We start from the raw sequence: 15,186 nt of genomic DNA, 5'->3' as shown, positions 1-15,186 counted from the left end.
AGCACACCATTTGATGTGAGAGGAAGTGAGGTCTTGGACTAGCATGGTTTTTGATTTGAGATAAGAGAGGAAACCAGATTGAGATATCTGGGACTCACACAACAAATGATATTGTCAGCATTGGTGTGTTAGAAATAACACTACATGGGTACTTGCTGTCTCCACCTTTTGTCATGCAAATTGTATCCATGGTTTAGATGCAGACAATTATAAAAGTGAATAATTCAATTTACCCAGGGGAAAAAATAACAGAGTTTCATTTAGGTGATGAGATGATGCTAGCTGATCAAAATTCTCTGATCAATTCAGCACACACACACACACACACACACACACACACACACACACACTGCTGTGTCTGCTGTATGCAAGATCTTCTATTAAATGTTGGTGATATGAAAACACACACAACATAATCTTTGCAATCAAGAAGCTATGTACAACTTGGGAGATATAACATGGATACAGATCTAGGTAACTAGATCTTCCAGAAGATATGGTTACGGTTACATGGCCAGAGGAACATAAAATTTAACTCAGTTGACTAGGGTTATACATGCTATGCTAAACTAAATGCTTATAGGGGGCATAAGTGAGCTCATATCAAGCTTACCTAGGCCATATTGCCTTATGACAACAACAGTTCATAATAATAATGAGTCCCATTCCTATTCTTCTTCTCCTGATGTTGGGGGATGTTATTGCTATGATGGCTGGCTATATTAAAAATTCATGTTATCCAACTTCAACTGGGGCCTCACTAAATCCAGGGAGTCCTCTAATTTTTTTGCTATTGATTCCTGATCTCATTCCCCACTGAAACTATTCTGAGTCTTCATTTCTTTTCTCAAGCTTCTCTCATCTCATCCTTCTTTTACAGTTGAGGCCTTTGGGTTATTTGATATGAACTCCATCCTTCTGTCTGTCCATTTCAAATCCCCTTGATCTAATCTCTCCAGTTTCTCTTTATTCTCTAACAAAGAGATGGCCCTTCTCCTTGCCAAGGCTAATCATTCTGCATGGGTGCTTGATTGAATCCCCTCCCATCTTCTCATCTTCTCTAGTAGATTATTGCAACCTCAGTCATATTCATTCATTCATTCATTCTCTCTTCCTCTCTCTGGTTTTCTCCTCACCCCCTTAAGTTATAATCCTATTACTCTCTTCTTCCCCACCCCCAACTAAATCTTTGAGAAAGCTATCTATATTTGCAACCTCTACCTCTTCATCATACATTTACTCCACAGTCCTTCACTGAAAAGTATTTTACAGAAAACTCACACAAGGTAAGCTCTCACAAGGAGGTCAGAAGAAGTGATAAAAGGATACAAGTGATACAAGGTCTCTCTGAAGAACTTTGGAATTGATTGTGAGACATGGGAGACACTGAGACAGGATTGCTCAGCATGGCATGCCTACATCAAAAAAGAGTACTTTGTTCTATGAGCAAAGCAATAGTTCAAAAGAAACAGGAGATACACAAATAGAAACAGTTCCACTCCAAATGTCTTCACAAACTATTTATGCCTGATCTTTAGTGAAGCATTCCTAGCTCTTATTGGTCTGATCAGTCATAGTCATACACGTTGAACCTTGACAGCAATATCATGACATTTTAGTCCTCTTTGCAAAAAAAAAAATTCCATTTTTGTTAATGGTTTCAGTATTACTTGACAGAAGTTTCCCTATCTGTGTCAGAAGAATTCCTCTCCATTTTCAATCAAAGGGAAACGTTCTTGGAAAAATTATGGATATGTTTGATCTTGTAGGGGAGCAAAGTTTGTAATCCCTCATTGGGGGATGAGATACCCATATTTCAGTCTTTCTTTTTACAGGAAATAACCTTTTGCCATTCAAAGAGAACAACATTTTCTCAATTTTGAAGTGTATTTACTGGTTTTCTTCTATTTCAAATAAAAATTGTTTCTAAGAAGTATTTGATTCCACTCCTGGGTAAGGTGGGGGCTAAAAGAACTTCTGATCTTTTTCTTTAGGAAATACCTCTTAGGGGTAATTCATCTTGTTAACTCTAATAACTCTAATCTACCTTTAAAAGGAGGGAACTGTTGGTACTAACCAATCTTTTCCAGAATTTCAAGCATTTGAAATTACTTTTCTTAGAAAGTGGGAAGGGCAAGTTGTGTAGTAGTGGAGAAAAAATTATAAAACTTTTGTCTTTCTTAATTAACTTTATTTTCACCCAAACTTCATATTTCATTCTGGTGTTGTGTGTGTGTGTGTGTGTGTGTGTGTGTGTGTGTGTGTGTGTTTCCTATTTAGTAGGAATAATGAATACATTGGATATCTTTGGAGTATAATTGCATACTGGTCTAGCACCAAGGACAGATGCCAACCAGGCAAAGCAAAAATCTCTTTAAAGAGATGAATGATAAATCCCCCCTCACCAGCAATCTTTTTTTAAAGAAAGCAAATACATTTTTAACACCCCCACCATGATTTTCTAATTCAATAAATATGTTTGGAAAAAAAGACAACTATTCACGTATAACACAATAAACTGAGATTTCCTAAATAGGTCAACATACTCTGAAAACAACTATTTAAATTCATTTCATTTAAAAACAACATTAATTATTATGTTCATCTAAGCTCTCTCATGAAATCAGCCTTCTCCCCCATTTCAATTTAGTTAAACAAATATACATTAAGTATCTGTTATGCATAGGATAGTCATTCCTTATAAACACTAGGGATATAAAAACAAACAAAAGTTCTTGCATTCAAGAAGCTTACACAAGATGCCACAGGGAGGTGCAACAGGAATTTAGATAAGCAAAATACTAGGGATGGGAAGGTATATTCTAACAATATTTGAGGTGTGAGAGAGCATTCTGTGGCTCATAGCATGTGGGGGGAGGGCAGCTGGAGCAAGGGGAAGAACAGAAAAAATTAAAAGAGAAGTACTTGAGTTTAGCCTTAGAGGAAGAGGATACAAACAGGACATGGTAAGGAAGGAGTACATCCCTGACACAGAACACTAGAACTGAAATAATAGCAAAGTTGAGTTTACAGGAGGGCAAGGAATCAAGTTTGATTGGAATAAGATATGTGAAAGAGAGTAGGAATAGAGAGTTAGGTTTGAGTGGCAATTTTATAAATTCTTAAAGTCACTTTGTATTTAATCCTCTAGGCTCTGAAAAAGCACTGAAGATTTAGATTCAGGAGAGTTATCTAGTCAACCTTAAGAAGATTATTTTGAAAGCTATATGAAGGGTGCCTGGAGAAGGAGAACATTGCTATTATCAAGTTAAAAACAATTTGAAAATTATTATAATAGACTATGTAGGAAGTGATGAAGGCCTGAACTTGAATTGTGGCAAGGCAGTGTGAAGGAAAGGGGAAGATACAAGACAAGTTACATGGAAATAACTGCTAGGTATTGTCAAATGATTAAATATGGAAAGAAATGGAAAGAGAAAAGTCAAAAAAAATCCTGAAGATCAAGATTAACATAGATAAGAAGAGAAGCAAAATTGGGTTGGAAAATGAAAATGAAGAAATCTCTTGGACATGATGAGTTTGAAGTTTCAATAGAACACCCATGTGAAGATGTGGGACTAGATTTTAGAAAATTATGGTTGGATATATAGACTTGGAATTAAATTATGTATAGATGATAATCTATATTACCCTGTTTAAGATTCTTAAAGTAGTCACTTTTTGACCTTTAGGCCCCCTTTCCTCCTTTTTCAAAGTTTAAATTTTTTCTGCCTGTGTCAAAAATCTTTCTCATAGCCTTGGGGATTTCAACAATGGTCCATTGTTGCTCATCATCCCTGTTCATTAATACCCTCAACTCCCATGAGTTTCTCTTCCTTAGCCACCCACCCATGTGGCTGCACTTTTGACCGTACTATCTCTTTAAACAGAGTCACTTCTTTGATTCTGAAAACTGAAATTCTCTGATCAACAAAATCCATCCTTCAATTTCTTCTTCTACCTAAGTTGTCCTAAACTTACTCTTTTCCTTTTAGTCCTCCTCAAAGAAAAAGCAGTTGCTGAGAAATGGTAGCAGAGGCAGTGGCTGGAAGTTGCACTTGGAAGGGTGAATGCTGATTTTCTTTTTGGTCCAATGTGTTAAAGGATATTAAAGGAGTAGCCAACTATAAGATATCTTTAGAAGGAAAAAAAGACAGGTAGAAATTTAACAGGTAGATAGTAGAATGTATAGAGAATCAGGTTTGGAGTCAGGAAGACCCACACATTAAAAAATGACTGAACAGCAACATGTATGCATGTATCTTTGATAAAGCATGCTCCTACACATTCTTGTGAGGAAAGCAGTACATGTATTACTATTAATTCATTTTAAAGATGAGGAAACCAAGAGAGTGTAGGTCATTTGATTAAGATCACACAGTTTAAGAATCAGGATGTGAACTCCAAGATTAACACTCTCTGAATTATAGCACCGAGATTCCTTGCCATAGAATATGGTTCCTTGGGATGGAAGACAGCAGTGAGTCAGAGCTCTTGGACTTACTATAGCCTTGGGTTCTTCCTGGGTTTCAGTTTTCTTTCATGTAAAATAGGGATAATAGCATCTGTGTTCTGAGACCTCTTACAATGAGGGTCCTGTGATTTTTGACACAGGCACACACCAGATAACAGGGAAGGGCTCAGAAGCAGTTACTGTCAAGGACGCAGCTGTCATGGCTTCAATCACTGCCAGGCCTGGTGGTGTTCTCTGTGACCAAGACCTTGAGCAGCCTGCAGCACAGCTCAGCAAACAAGACTTCTCCCGTGCCAAGCACTACAAATAGGAACACAAATACCCTAGAAGCCAGATGCCCAGGACCTGGTTGGTCTGCCTCAAAGATGGCTCAGCTGGTTCATCTGCTCTCTCTCATTCCAACATACACTCAGCTTTATGAGTACAGTCAGTCGGAAAACATTTACCAAGCACTTACCATACACTTGGTAACCGTTAGGGATTCAAAGAAGCAAAAATGGTTCTGGCCCTGAAGGAGCTCACATTCTAATGGAGGTGAGAACATGTAAATAAATAGGTACAATTACAATGAGTCAACTCAGGCCAGAGCCTATGGCTATCCTTTGTTTCCTATGGTGCCTATTGGCAACTTCAGAGTAGGAAAGAGGTTGGTGTCCTTGTAAATGACATTGACAGCAACTTCTGCTTTCTTCCTGCTTGGCAGAACAGGTCAATAATGCATAGTGGTGAAATCCAGATTGTAATCATAGCATTAGATTAAAAGACTGATGATCTTGGAAATGGGTGGGCTCCTGCCCTTGGCACACCTAGACACTTAATAAATGTTTACTGACTGATTATATAGGTTTTTTCCATTTCTCTTCCCCTGACCTCCTACCTCTGGAGGAATTAAGGAGGTGATGACGGACAAGTAAGCCTGGTGGAAGGAAAATACCTTATCTTAACTGCCAGGTGAGGTCATTCTGCCATGTCTAAACCTCTCAATTTCAGTGCCTTTCCCCTTTTAATTATTTCCTACTTATCTTAAATGCTTTTATATATGTTTGCATCTTGTCTTTTCCCCTTGTAAGGTATTTGAAGGCAGGGGATGTCTTTTGCTTCTTTTTGTATCCTCAGCATTTAGCAGACTTGCCACAATGTAAATATTAAATAAATGATTACCGATTGTCTAATTGCTGCCTGTACCTTCCAGCTAGGCAATTAGGGCTAGCACACTAATAAGCATCACCTATATGGTTTGGTCAGTTGCTGTGTTGGTTGCTGTACTTGATGTTTGAAGAGAACCAAAATAACATCACTAAGTTGGGGTCAAGGTACAATGTGTCTGACTGTGGCCAATCAGACCAATTTGAACTTAGAAAATTGTATCATAGGATGAACACAAATAGTCCATATGAACATTTGGAATGGAGATGTCTCTAAATTTGCATATTTCATATTTCTTTTGAGCTAATGCACCTTCTTTGATGCAGTTATGTTATGTTGAGCAGTCCTGTGCCATTGGCTCCTGTGTCATATATTCGATTTCAAAGCTCTTCAGAGAAACTTTGAGGGTATTCTTTTCTTGACCTCCATGTGAGCACTTGCCTTGTATGAGTTCTCTGTAAAATAGTCTTTTAGGCAAATTATATGTTTGGCATTTGAACAACATCAGCATCCCACTGGAGTTGCACTTTCTGCACAAGCATCTGAATACCTGGTAGTTCAGCTCAAGAAAGGTCCTCAGTGTCTGGTATCCTATCTTACCAGGTGATCTTCAGAATCTTCCCAAAACAATTCATTGGAAATGATTCACTTTCTTGGCATGGAACTAGCATATTTCCCAGACTCACAGACATGCAACAATGAGGTCAGCACAATAGCTCTGTAGCTCTTTAGTTTAGTAAGCAATCTAATAGCTCCTGTCTCCCACCCTTTCCTTTGGAACCTCCCAAATGCTGAGCTAGCTGTAGCAATGCATATGTCAACTCTACTATCTGTTAATACATCCCTGGATAAGTGAACTTAGACACAGAATTAAAATTTATTTGCTGTAACTTATGGTTCCCTGTATGGATGTTGTGATGCTGGCTGTTCATTGTTAGTCCAAAATTAGCACAAGCAGCACAGAAATGACCTATACTTTGTTGAAACTGAGGCTTCAGAGGTTTCATTGAGTCAACTTTCATTTGAAAACAAAATTCAAGCATCAACTTTCTAGCTTAGAGATCTTTCAAGTAAAATAATTTACCTTAGTGCTGTGATCTTGATACTGTTTTTTTGTCCTTATTGAAGACATCCAACAACACTAGAAAACAACAGACTAAAAAACATGGTTGCAAGCACATAGTCCTGCTTTACTCCAATGGTGAATTGTCCATTATCCAGAATCTCTGCAAGGCCCTCATGAAATTGACATACAATTTGGATGAACTTCTCTGGGCATCCAAATTTTGCCACAGTTCAACACATAAATGTTGAAAATCTTCAGGTCTTTAATAATTTTTTGTTTGACCTAATCTGGTTTGTATGTGAGAGCATACACACTGATGATGATACCATGACGTTATCCTGCAAGTTGTTTACTTCTTTTGTGAGACACACAAACTTGAGTAGATTACTTTTGATTGCAAAATCTATACCAGCTTCATGGCACTGCTCTCCAGGAAAAAAAAAAGTGTAAACTGGCCTTCATTTGCAAGCCTTGTTTCACTTAAAGCTACCATCTGAATATGATATCTGTTCAGTTCTCAAAAGCTGTTCAAATGTCTTTCAGATCTACAAGAAGTTCTTATTGTCTATTAGGGTGCACATATTTCATATACTGATGGTAAGTGGAATCACTTACACAAGAGTTTCCGTAAAGTGTGTGTGTGTGTGTGTGTGTGTTTTGACCACAGAGTAGTCCCCCTGGCTGCCACTGTAAGCAGGTCAGAATTAGGTTTGGTTAAACTCATAATTTTTCTAGCCCCTTCCTCACAACAAGAGGTGAGCAAATGTGATCCTTAATAAAGGCTGCTCATACTCTGAGGGGGTGTAAACCCCACTGCTATTTCAGTCCAATGAGAAGATGACCCTATAGCCTAGACTCCCTTTGTACAGGGTTGTGACTACAATTTCAGTATCTCTATAGCTGCTGCTTCATTACTTGCTTGTCATTGCAAGACTGAGGTAGGTAAAAATGGTAAAATGGTACAGATAAATGTCTTTTGACTTGTGCATAAATTGGATAATAAGTAAGGCAGAGTTGCATGAGGTAATTAGACTCACTCTCAGAGACATTGGAGCCCAGTGGCAAGACAAAAGTCAAGATGACTAGTGCTGGCAAGGGATGCAGTGAATGTCCTTGGCACCTTTGGTGTCTGACCAAGCTCCAGGAACTTCATAGCACCCGCTTCTGCCACTCATGACCTGTTGAAACAAATTGTTCATATCTGCTCATTCTATGGGGGAGAAGTCTTTATGTGCTTGGAGCAGACAACCCCCCACCCCCCCAACTCACTAACAGGTTTGAGGTCAGCTGGTTACCCTCAATGTGGTTCAACCCTTCTGCTAAAATGATTTAACCAGTATGTGTCTGTTGAGGACCTTACAGTTTCTTAGAGCTTCAGGTGAGTATCAAGGGTGGAAAGAAGCTCTGAAAAGGAATTGGCAACATTCACATCCAGTGGCTATATGTAGGTTCCAAAGGGCTGGGGTTTCTGGCTTTTCCCAGTACCTACTCCCATCTCTTTTATCTTCCCAATGACTTCTTTTTATTCCTCGAATCTTGAATCTGTGGGAAATGTGAGGTCACTAATTAGGGCCACTGATATGTTTTTGGTTCTGGCTGAAATGAAGTATACTGACCAGCTAGAGTGCAGAGAATGGTGAAAGGACTTGATTAACATTCAATAGGAGAATTAGGTGAAGAAAATGGGTAGGTTTAAGTGGAAAAGACAAGACTTGGAGCTGCTGACATGCTGATTGTTTTCAATTATTTTCAGTGTAGCCATGTGTCAAAAGGATTCTATAGATTCTGCTCAACCTGAGCTTAGGCCTATGAACCATGACTGGAAGTTGTAGGAACTCATATTTAGGGAAAAACTTCCAAAAATTACTTTTGTTTTTAAAGTAGAGGTGTATATACACCTCCACTAGAGGTGTATATTTTCCATATCTTAAGAACTGAGAAAACTGCAGAGTAGATTCTTAAGACCTTGAGATTCTATAAATATCTTCTATGATAAGTACAACCAAATACCAGGAAAGTCACCCAGAATGATCTGGTTCTCCACAGCTATGTTGCTTTGCTATGAAGATATTTCACAGGGTTCTCTTCTATCAATTCACAGATATTCTGCATTAATTAACAGCAAAACTCCTGCTAGTTCTTTGGAGCCTTATCTAGGTTTGTAATGGGACACCCACCCTCTCCAAAACCCAGAATGAGAAATATCACCCAAGATCAATTTGACTTTGGGGTTCTACAGGGCTGACTCCATCTTTCCTCTTCAAAATAGGTGTGGAAAAAAATTACAGTGTTAAAAATAAAGGTTGTAAAATATTATATCAGTAACTGCCTTGTTATTTTTTTGCATAAACTTGCGATTTTATCTTTGTAGGGAATTTCAGAAAATTTTCTTTACCCATATAGAGGACACCTGTTCAGTTACGTTGGGGCATTAAGAGTCTAAGTAATTTGTCCAGGATCAAAATGGCAGGATTACTGATAGCTGAACTTGAATCCTGGTCTTTCTAGTTCTAAGGTCGGTTCTCTATCCACTACTGTATCCTGAGTTCTTGTTATTATTATTATCATCATCATTATTACTATTATTCTTACTAAAACTATCCATAAACTTCCCACCAATACAAAAACAAACTCCTGAACCCTTCAAAATAATGGGAATGTCCCATTCTCTTCCACAGACATCCTTTAGGTTTCACAAGTTGACTTTTTTTATTTCTTTAATCCTCCCTTAACCCTTAATATTAATTTAAAGCAGATTTCACTCATATAAAAATCTTGGAGGGATGGCAAAAAGGCCTAGGCCCAAACACAGTGCTTTCCCTGGCTAGCATCTTCCTCCCTAGAGAAAGACCAGTCTAAATTCTGGGCCCTGGAGCAAAATGTCAGAGAGGGCCCTTTAATCCTTCTTAATTGTAAAATGGTTAGAGAAGGGCTGTCTGCATTTTAGTAGCTACTCAGGCAGCATTTACACTTCTGATAGGAGGGTAAAAGTACTCAAAACTGCATTAGCAATAACTATCCCAGGCTTTCCCTCTAATCCTTGGTCTCTCAGGGAGAGGCATTTCCTAAGCTCTAGTCACCACTGCCAATCCTACTATTCATCCCCAATGGCCTCCTTGAATCAAGCCCTATAGTGACTACTCCAAACTTTTCTCCTCTTTCTTAAGACTCTAGTCTCTCCCTTCCCCACCCACCCCTTTTCAAAACAGATAAATGTTACCTCTGTGAGATAACACAGAACACCCCCTTATGAGCCTTTTCTGTTAGCTTACTCAGTTCTCAACAGGTTCCATCTCAAAATTCTCTAACAGAGAAACATTCTCTGTTCTTCTTCTCTAAAACTCTGCTACAGCATTGATACCATGCCATCTTATTTCCTTGGGAATCTTATTCCCACAGCATTTCTCCTATAGTATCTTTATGTTTTTTTCTCTCCTAGTTCCTTCTCTTCTGCCTTCAAGCATAGTTCCTTTGTTTCATTCCCTTTATGGTTAAAATCCCCGAATAAGTTTTCTTTGGCCTAAGAATTTACTTCCTCACTTCCTTATCCTTTCAAATGCAAATTCATCCAAAAGGGCAATGCATTAATTGGATCAGTTACTTCTACACATCTTTTTAAAATACAAATTAGCCTATGGATTCCCTGTTCAGCCACACTGGTCTTTGGAGAGGGCTTTCACTTTTCTTCCTTATCAGAATCATTTGTGTTGACAGAATTTTGTTCCTGACAGCAGCTCATTCCTTCATCCCTTTAGAGCTCACTTCCCCAGTAGAACTCTTTGAAATATATTCTGTTGAAATAAAGACTGGACATCATACTGTCAACGGGATGGGAGCTTATCCTTTTACAAGCTACTGGCTGATCCTCATTATCTATTACTGGCTCAGAACTTTTCTTCTAAACTAGTCATTTATCTTTTGGCATCCAGATGGATCTTCATGAGTGAGGATCAGGTTCAGAATAGAAGTTCCACTTCTTACTTTTTATCTTTTTAACCAACCTTGTGATTTCATTTTTCCTAAGACTTAGAATTTTAAGAATGAGGACTGTTGACTTCAGATTATGTTTGTGGTGCAAAGAGGACCATGAGCTGCAGGTGGGAGAGGACAGATGTTAGTTAACCATAATACAGCGACAACACCAACTACACCAATAAGGGCAGAATTGGATGTTATATAATCCAGGTAGTAGATTTGCTTCAGGCAAACTAACTAGAATAGGGACTATGTCAAAGGCAAAGGAGGGCAGCCAAGGGGAGCCAATCAAATCTGCATTAGGTAGATGCCAAGGTCATTGCAGGATGCCTGAAGCCCAGGGAAGAATTCTTAGGAAGTGAATGGAGTTCAAAGACAAGCTCTCAGCTAGATTCTGAGATGACAGAAGTGACTTCAAATTTCAAGGCAGAACTCTAGGAGGGAAGGTTTGTCCAGAGACACACAGAAGGGAAAATGCTTGTCCCAGACCTAGGGCTCCCACATTCAGGGAAATTAGATTCTAGAAACAGATTATACAAGAATCTATTGTCTGGTGTCCCAGTCTCAAGTGTGTGAGATACCTGGCAAGGTTACCAAACCAAATCACTAACAGCTAGAAACAAATCTCAAACCTGATCTAACCTCAATAGGATTAGTTTGGATGATGGCTGAATGACAGCTGACAGATTGAGAGGAACAGAAGTCAGTCAGGCAAAGGATAACTAAAAAAGAAAGAAAAAGTTCAGTTCACTTTTAATGAATGGTCTCCTTTAAGATGTCCGTACATGTACTTTGCAAACAGCTTTAATATACCCACTTATTTACATGGAATTTTTCACATTTATAATAATACCCCTGCTGGAGGGGAGAGATCATTTTTTTTGTCTTTCTTTGTATCCCTAATATTTAGCATAGCATCTGATACATAGTCAACTCTTGTTTAATAAATGCTTCTTAAATGACTAACAACTGACTTACATGTTTCTACGGAGAGCTAAAATTACTATTGAAACTACTGCATGAACTGATGATGAGAGAACTGAGCAGAACCAGGAGAACACTGCACACATTAACAGCAATTGTGAAATGATCAACTATGATGGACTCAGCTTCTCTTCACTTTGCTTTGATTTCTTGTATATTTATAGCAAAAGCTTAAAAAATATATTTCTAGGGGTGACTAGGTGGCGTAGTAGAAAAAGCACCGGCCCTGGAGTCAGGAGTACCTGGGTTCAAATCTGGTCTCAGACACTTAATAATTACCTAGCTGTGTGGCCTTGGGCAAGCCACTTAACCCCATTTGCCTTGCAAAATGCAAAAACCTAAATAAATATATATATATATATATATATGTATATATATATTTCTTTTTTATATATATATTTCTTTTTTATATATATATAAAGGTAATTATATATATATATATATATATATATATATATATATATATGTATGTAATTATTAAGTGTCTGAGACCGGATTTGAACTCAGGTACACCTGACTCCAGGGCCGGTGCTTTATCCACTACGCCACCTAGCCACCCCTATATATTTTCTAAAAGACAGGCTAGATTTTCTTTAGAGGGACTGGGTCAAGGAAGACAGGGAAAGGTCTATTTATTTCCATATATTAAACCCTCTGTTTGACTTATAAAGCCCTTTATAAGTTGGCCTCTTTCTACCTTTTCAGTTTCCTTAGACCTTATTCTCCTCCATGTATTCTGCAGTCCAGTGACAATACAAAAGTTTTTAATGTTATTTTTTCCAATTATATGCAAAGATAGTGTTCAGCATTCATCTTTTCGTAAACGTTTGAGTTCTACATGTTTTCTTCACTCTCCTTTCCTTTCCCCCTCCCCATGGCAGGTAGCAATTTGATATAGGTCATACATGTACAATTGTGTTTATTATATTTCCATATTAATCACATTGTGAAAAAGAAATAAGAACTAATGGGGGGGAAAATATGAGAAAGAGAGAAAAAACATAAAAGAAGTTTTAAAACATGAACATAGTATGCTTTACTCTGCATTTAGAATCCAATTTCTTCCTCTGGATGTGGATGGCATTTATCATCACAAGTCTTTTAGCATTATCCTTGATCACTGAACTGCTGAGAAGAGCTAAATCCCTCATAGTTAAACATCTCATAATGTTGTTGTTAATATACATAAAGATCTCTTGGTTCTGCTCACTTCACTCAGCATCAGTTCACACAAGTCTTTTCAAGCTTCCCTAAAATCTGACTGTTCATCATTTTTTACACAACAATAGTTCTCCATTACATTCATATACCATAATTTGTTCAGCCAGGCCTTAATTGATTGACATCTCCTCAATTTCCAATTCTTTGTCACTACAAAAAGAGCAACTATAAATTTTTTGAACATTATGGGACTTTCCCCCCCTTTTTTATAATCTCTTTGGAATATAGGCCTAGTAGCATTATTGTATCAAATACATAGTTTTATTGTCCTTTGAGCATACTATATTTCCCCCAAAATAAGACTGGGTCTTATATTAATTTTTGCTCCAAAAACTACATTAGAGCTTAATTATTTTTTCTAGGTTTTTTGCAAGGCAATGGGGTTAAGTGGCTTCCCTAAGGCCACATGGCTAGGTAATTATTAAGTGTCTGAGGCTGGATTTGAACTCAGGTACTCCTGACTCCAGGGCTGATACTCTATCCACTGCGTGCCACCTAGCCATCCCTTAGAGCTTATTTTCAGGAGATGTCATTTTTTTTTTAATGTACAACAATCTACATTTATTCATGTACATTAAATAAATCTACATTTATTCAAATACAATCATGTCATCATCTTTGGAAACATGGACATATTTCTCCATACCCCTAATGCTGGTTTAAATTTCTTGGGACTCCATTTGCTTGTAGAACCATTGGCCCCAATTTCTCACATCCAGCAACAGAGTCTCCTTAAATGAGCACTTCTTATCCATGTAGCCTGCCCATGGTCCATCTGCATCACAGCTGTCAATGATTTTATCCCATGGATTTTTCACTCAAGCCTCAGCCTCTTGCAGGCTCAGCTTTACAAATTTCCATGCTGATTTCTCTCTATACTGTCTTCAGTGTAGTCACTGATTTCCATGCACAGATGGTCCTTGAAGGGCTTGCTTATTGCAATATCAATAGACTGGAGATAGATTGTCATTCCGGGCAGGAATCATTATTTGATCTACTCTTCTCTCTGCATGGAAGTTCTTCATGTCTTTAGCTCAGTGAGTGCTGGTGGAATTCCAGACTAGCCATCCTCTTTGACCACCTTGCAAAAAACAAGTAGCAGCATTAAATTGACCCACTTCCTTGTATAAGCTTTCTTGGTTTCAAGAACATAAGTGCCTGAAACATGTTCAATCTTATCTTTCTTGGCTGCAGTGATGTGTATTTATCAAGTGTCCCTGTTATTCTTGCACAGTGTCTGCACTCTGGATTGGTCATTCAACAATAAGTTTCAAGTTCATCTATTAACACAGGCATTTACCTCAGTCCAAAGGCGCCTGCTTGGGTACTTACAAATACTTAATTATAATTTATTTTAAGTATTAATCTCAATAATATTATTTATTTTATTTAATTATATATTAATATTATTATTTTATAATTCAGTATGTCTGTTGTGTGTGGCAATGGATATACTAAATGAGTCCATCTGACTGATGATCTTAATGGGGGTTTATTTTTGAGATAAGGCTTTATTATGAGTATCCTGAAAAAAAACATAATAGGGCTTATTTTGGAGGAAATGCAGTCAAACTGCTTTTCAGAATGGTTAGAACTCCACCAATAGTGCATTAATGTCCCAGTTTTCCCACATCCCCTCTAACATTGATCATTTTCCTTTTTTTGTAATTTTAGTTCATCTGATTGTACCTCTGAGTTGTTATATATTTGCATTTACTGATCAATAATGATTTAAAGCATTTTTTCACATGAATAGATAACTTTAATTTCTTCACCTCAAAACTGTTTCTATCCTCTCTCCATTTATCAATAGGAGAGTGACTTGTATTCTTATAAATTTGACTCAGTTCTTGATATGTTTCAGAAATTAGTCCTTTATCAGAAACACTAGCTTTCTGCATTCTTTCTACTCTTGGTTGCATTAGTTTTACTTGTGCAAACTTTTTAAATTTAATGTAATCAAAATTATCCATTTTGTAATCTATAATGTTCTCTATCTCTTGTTTAGTCATAAACTCTTCCTTTCTCCATATATCTGACAGATAAACTATTCTTTGTTCTCTTAATTGACTTATGGTACCACCCTTCATGTCTAATCTTGTACCAATTTCCATTTTATCTTGGTATAGGGTGTGAGATGTTGGTCTATAATTAGTTTTTGCCTGTATGCAAGTTTTAAAAATACACAAATTTATATTGTGTCTCCTGGGTGCCAGGGGCTATGGCAAGTGCTTTAAAATTATTATCTCATTTGATCCTGACAACAAGCCTGGGAGGTAGGTGTAATTATTATCTTCATTTTACAGACAGGGAAACTGAG

The 15,186-nt window shown here is 37.5% G+C and overlaps 1 protein-coding gene across 8 annotated transcripts in view; it reads right to left on the bottom strand.

The window, feature by feature from the left end:
* Positions 1 to 15,186, bottom strand: part of AIG1 (androgen induced 1) — a 344,302-nt gene that overhangs the window by 124,044 nt on the left and 205,072 nt on the right. Inside the window, exon 4 of one of the 8 annotated variants that reach the window (XM_074187739.1) lies at positions 12,177 to 13,947. The exons of the other annotated variants lie outside the window; for them this stretch is intronic. Coding sequence (XP_074043840.1) covers positions 13,927 to 13,947 — 21 coding nt within the window. The 3' untranslated portion in view covers positions 12,177 to 13,926. Of the gene's footprint in view, positions 1 to 12,176; positions 13,948 to 15,186 lie in introns of those variants that run through there. 8 annotated transcript variants of the gene reach the window in all.

Source organism: Macrotis lagotis, chromosome 5 (assembly GCF_037893015.1).
Source record: "Macrotis lagotis isolate mMagLag1 chromosome 5, bilby.v1.9.chrom.fasta, whole genome shotgun sequence".
Lineage (NCBI taxonomy): Eukaryota > Metazoa > Chordata > Mammalia > Peramelemorphia > Peramelidae > Macrotis > Macrotis lagotis.
This window is presented reverse-complemented; position numbering and strand designations above follow the sequence as displayed.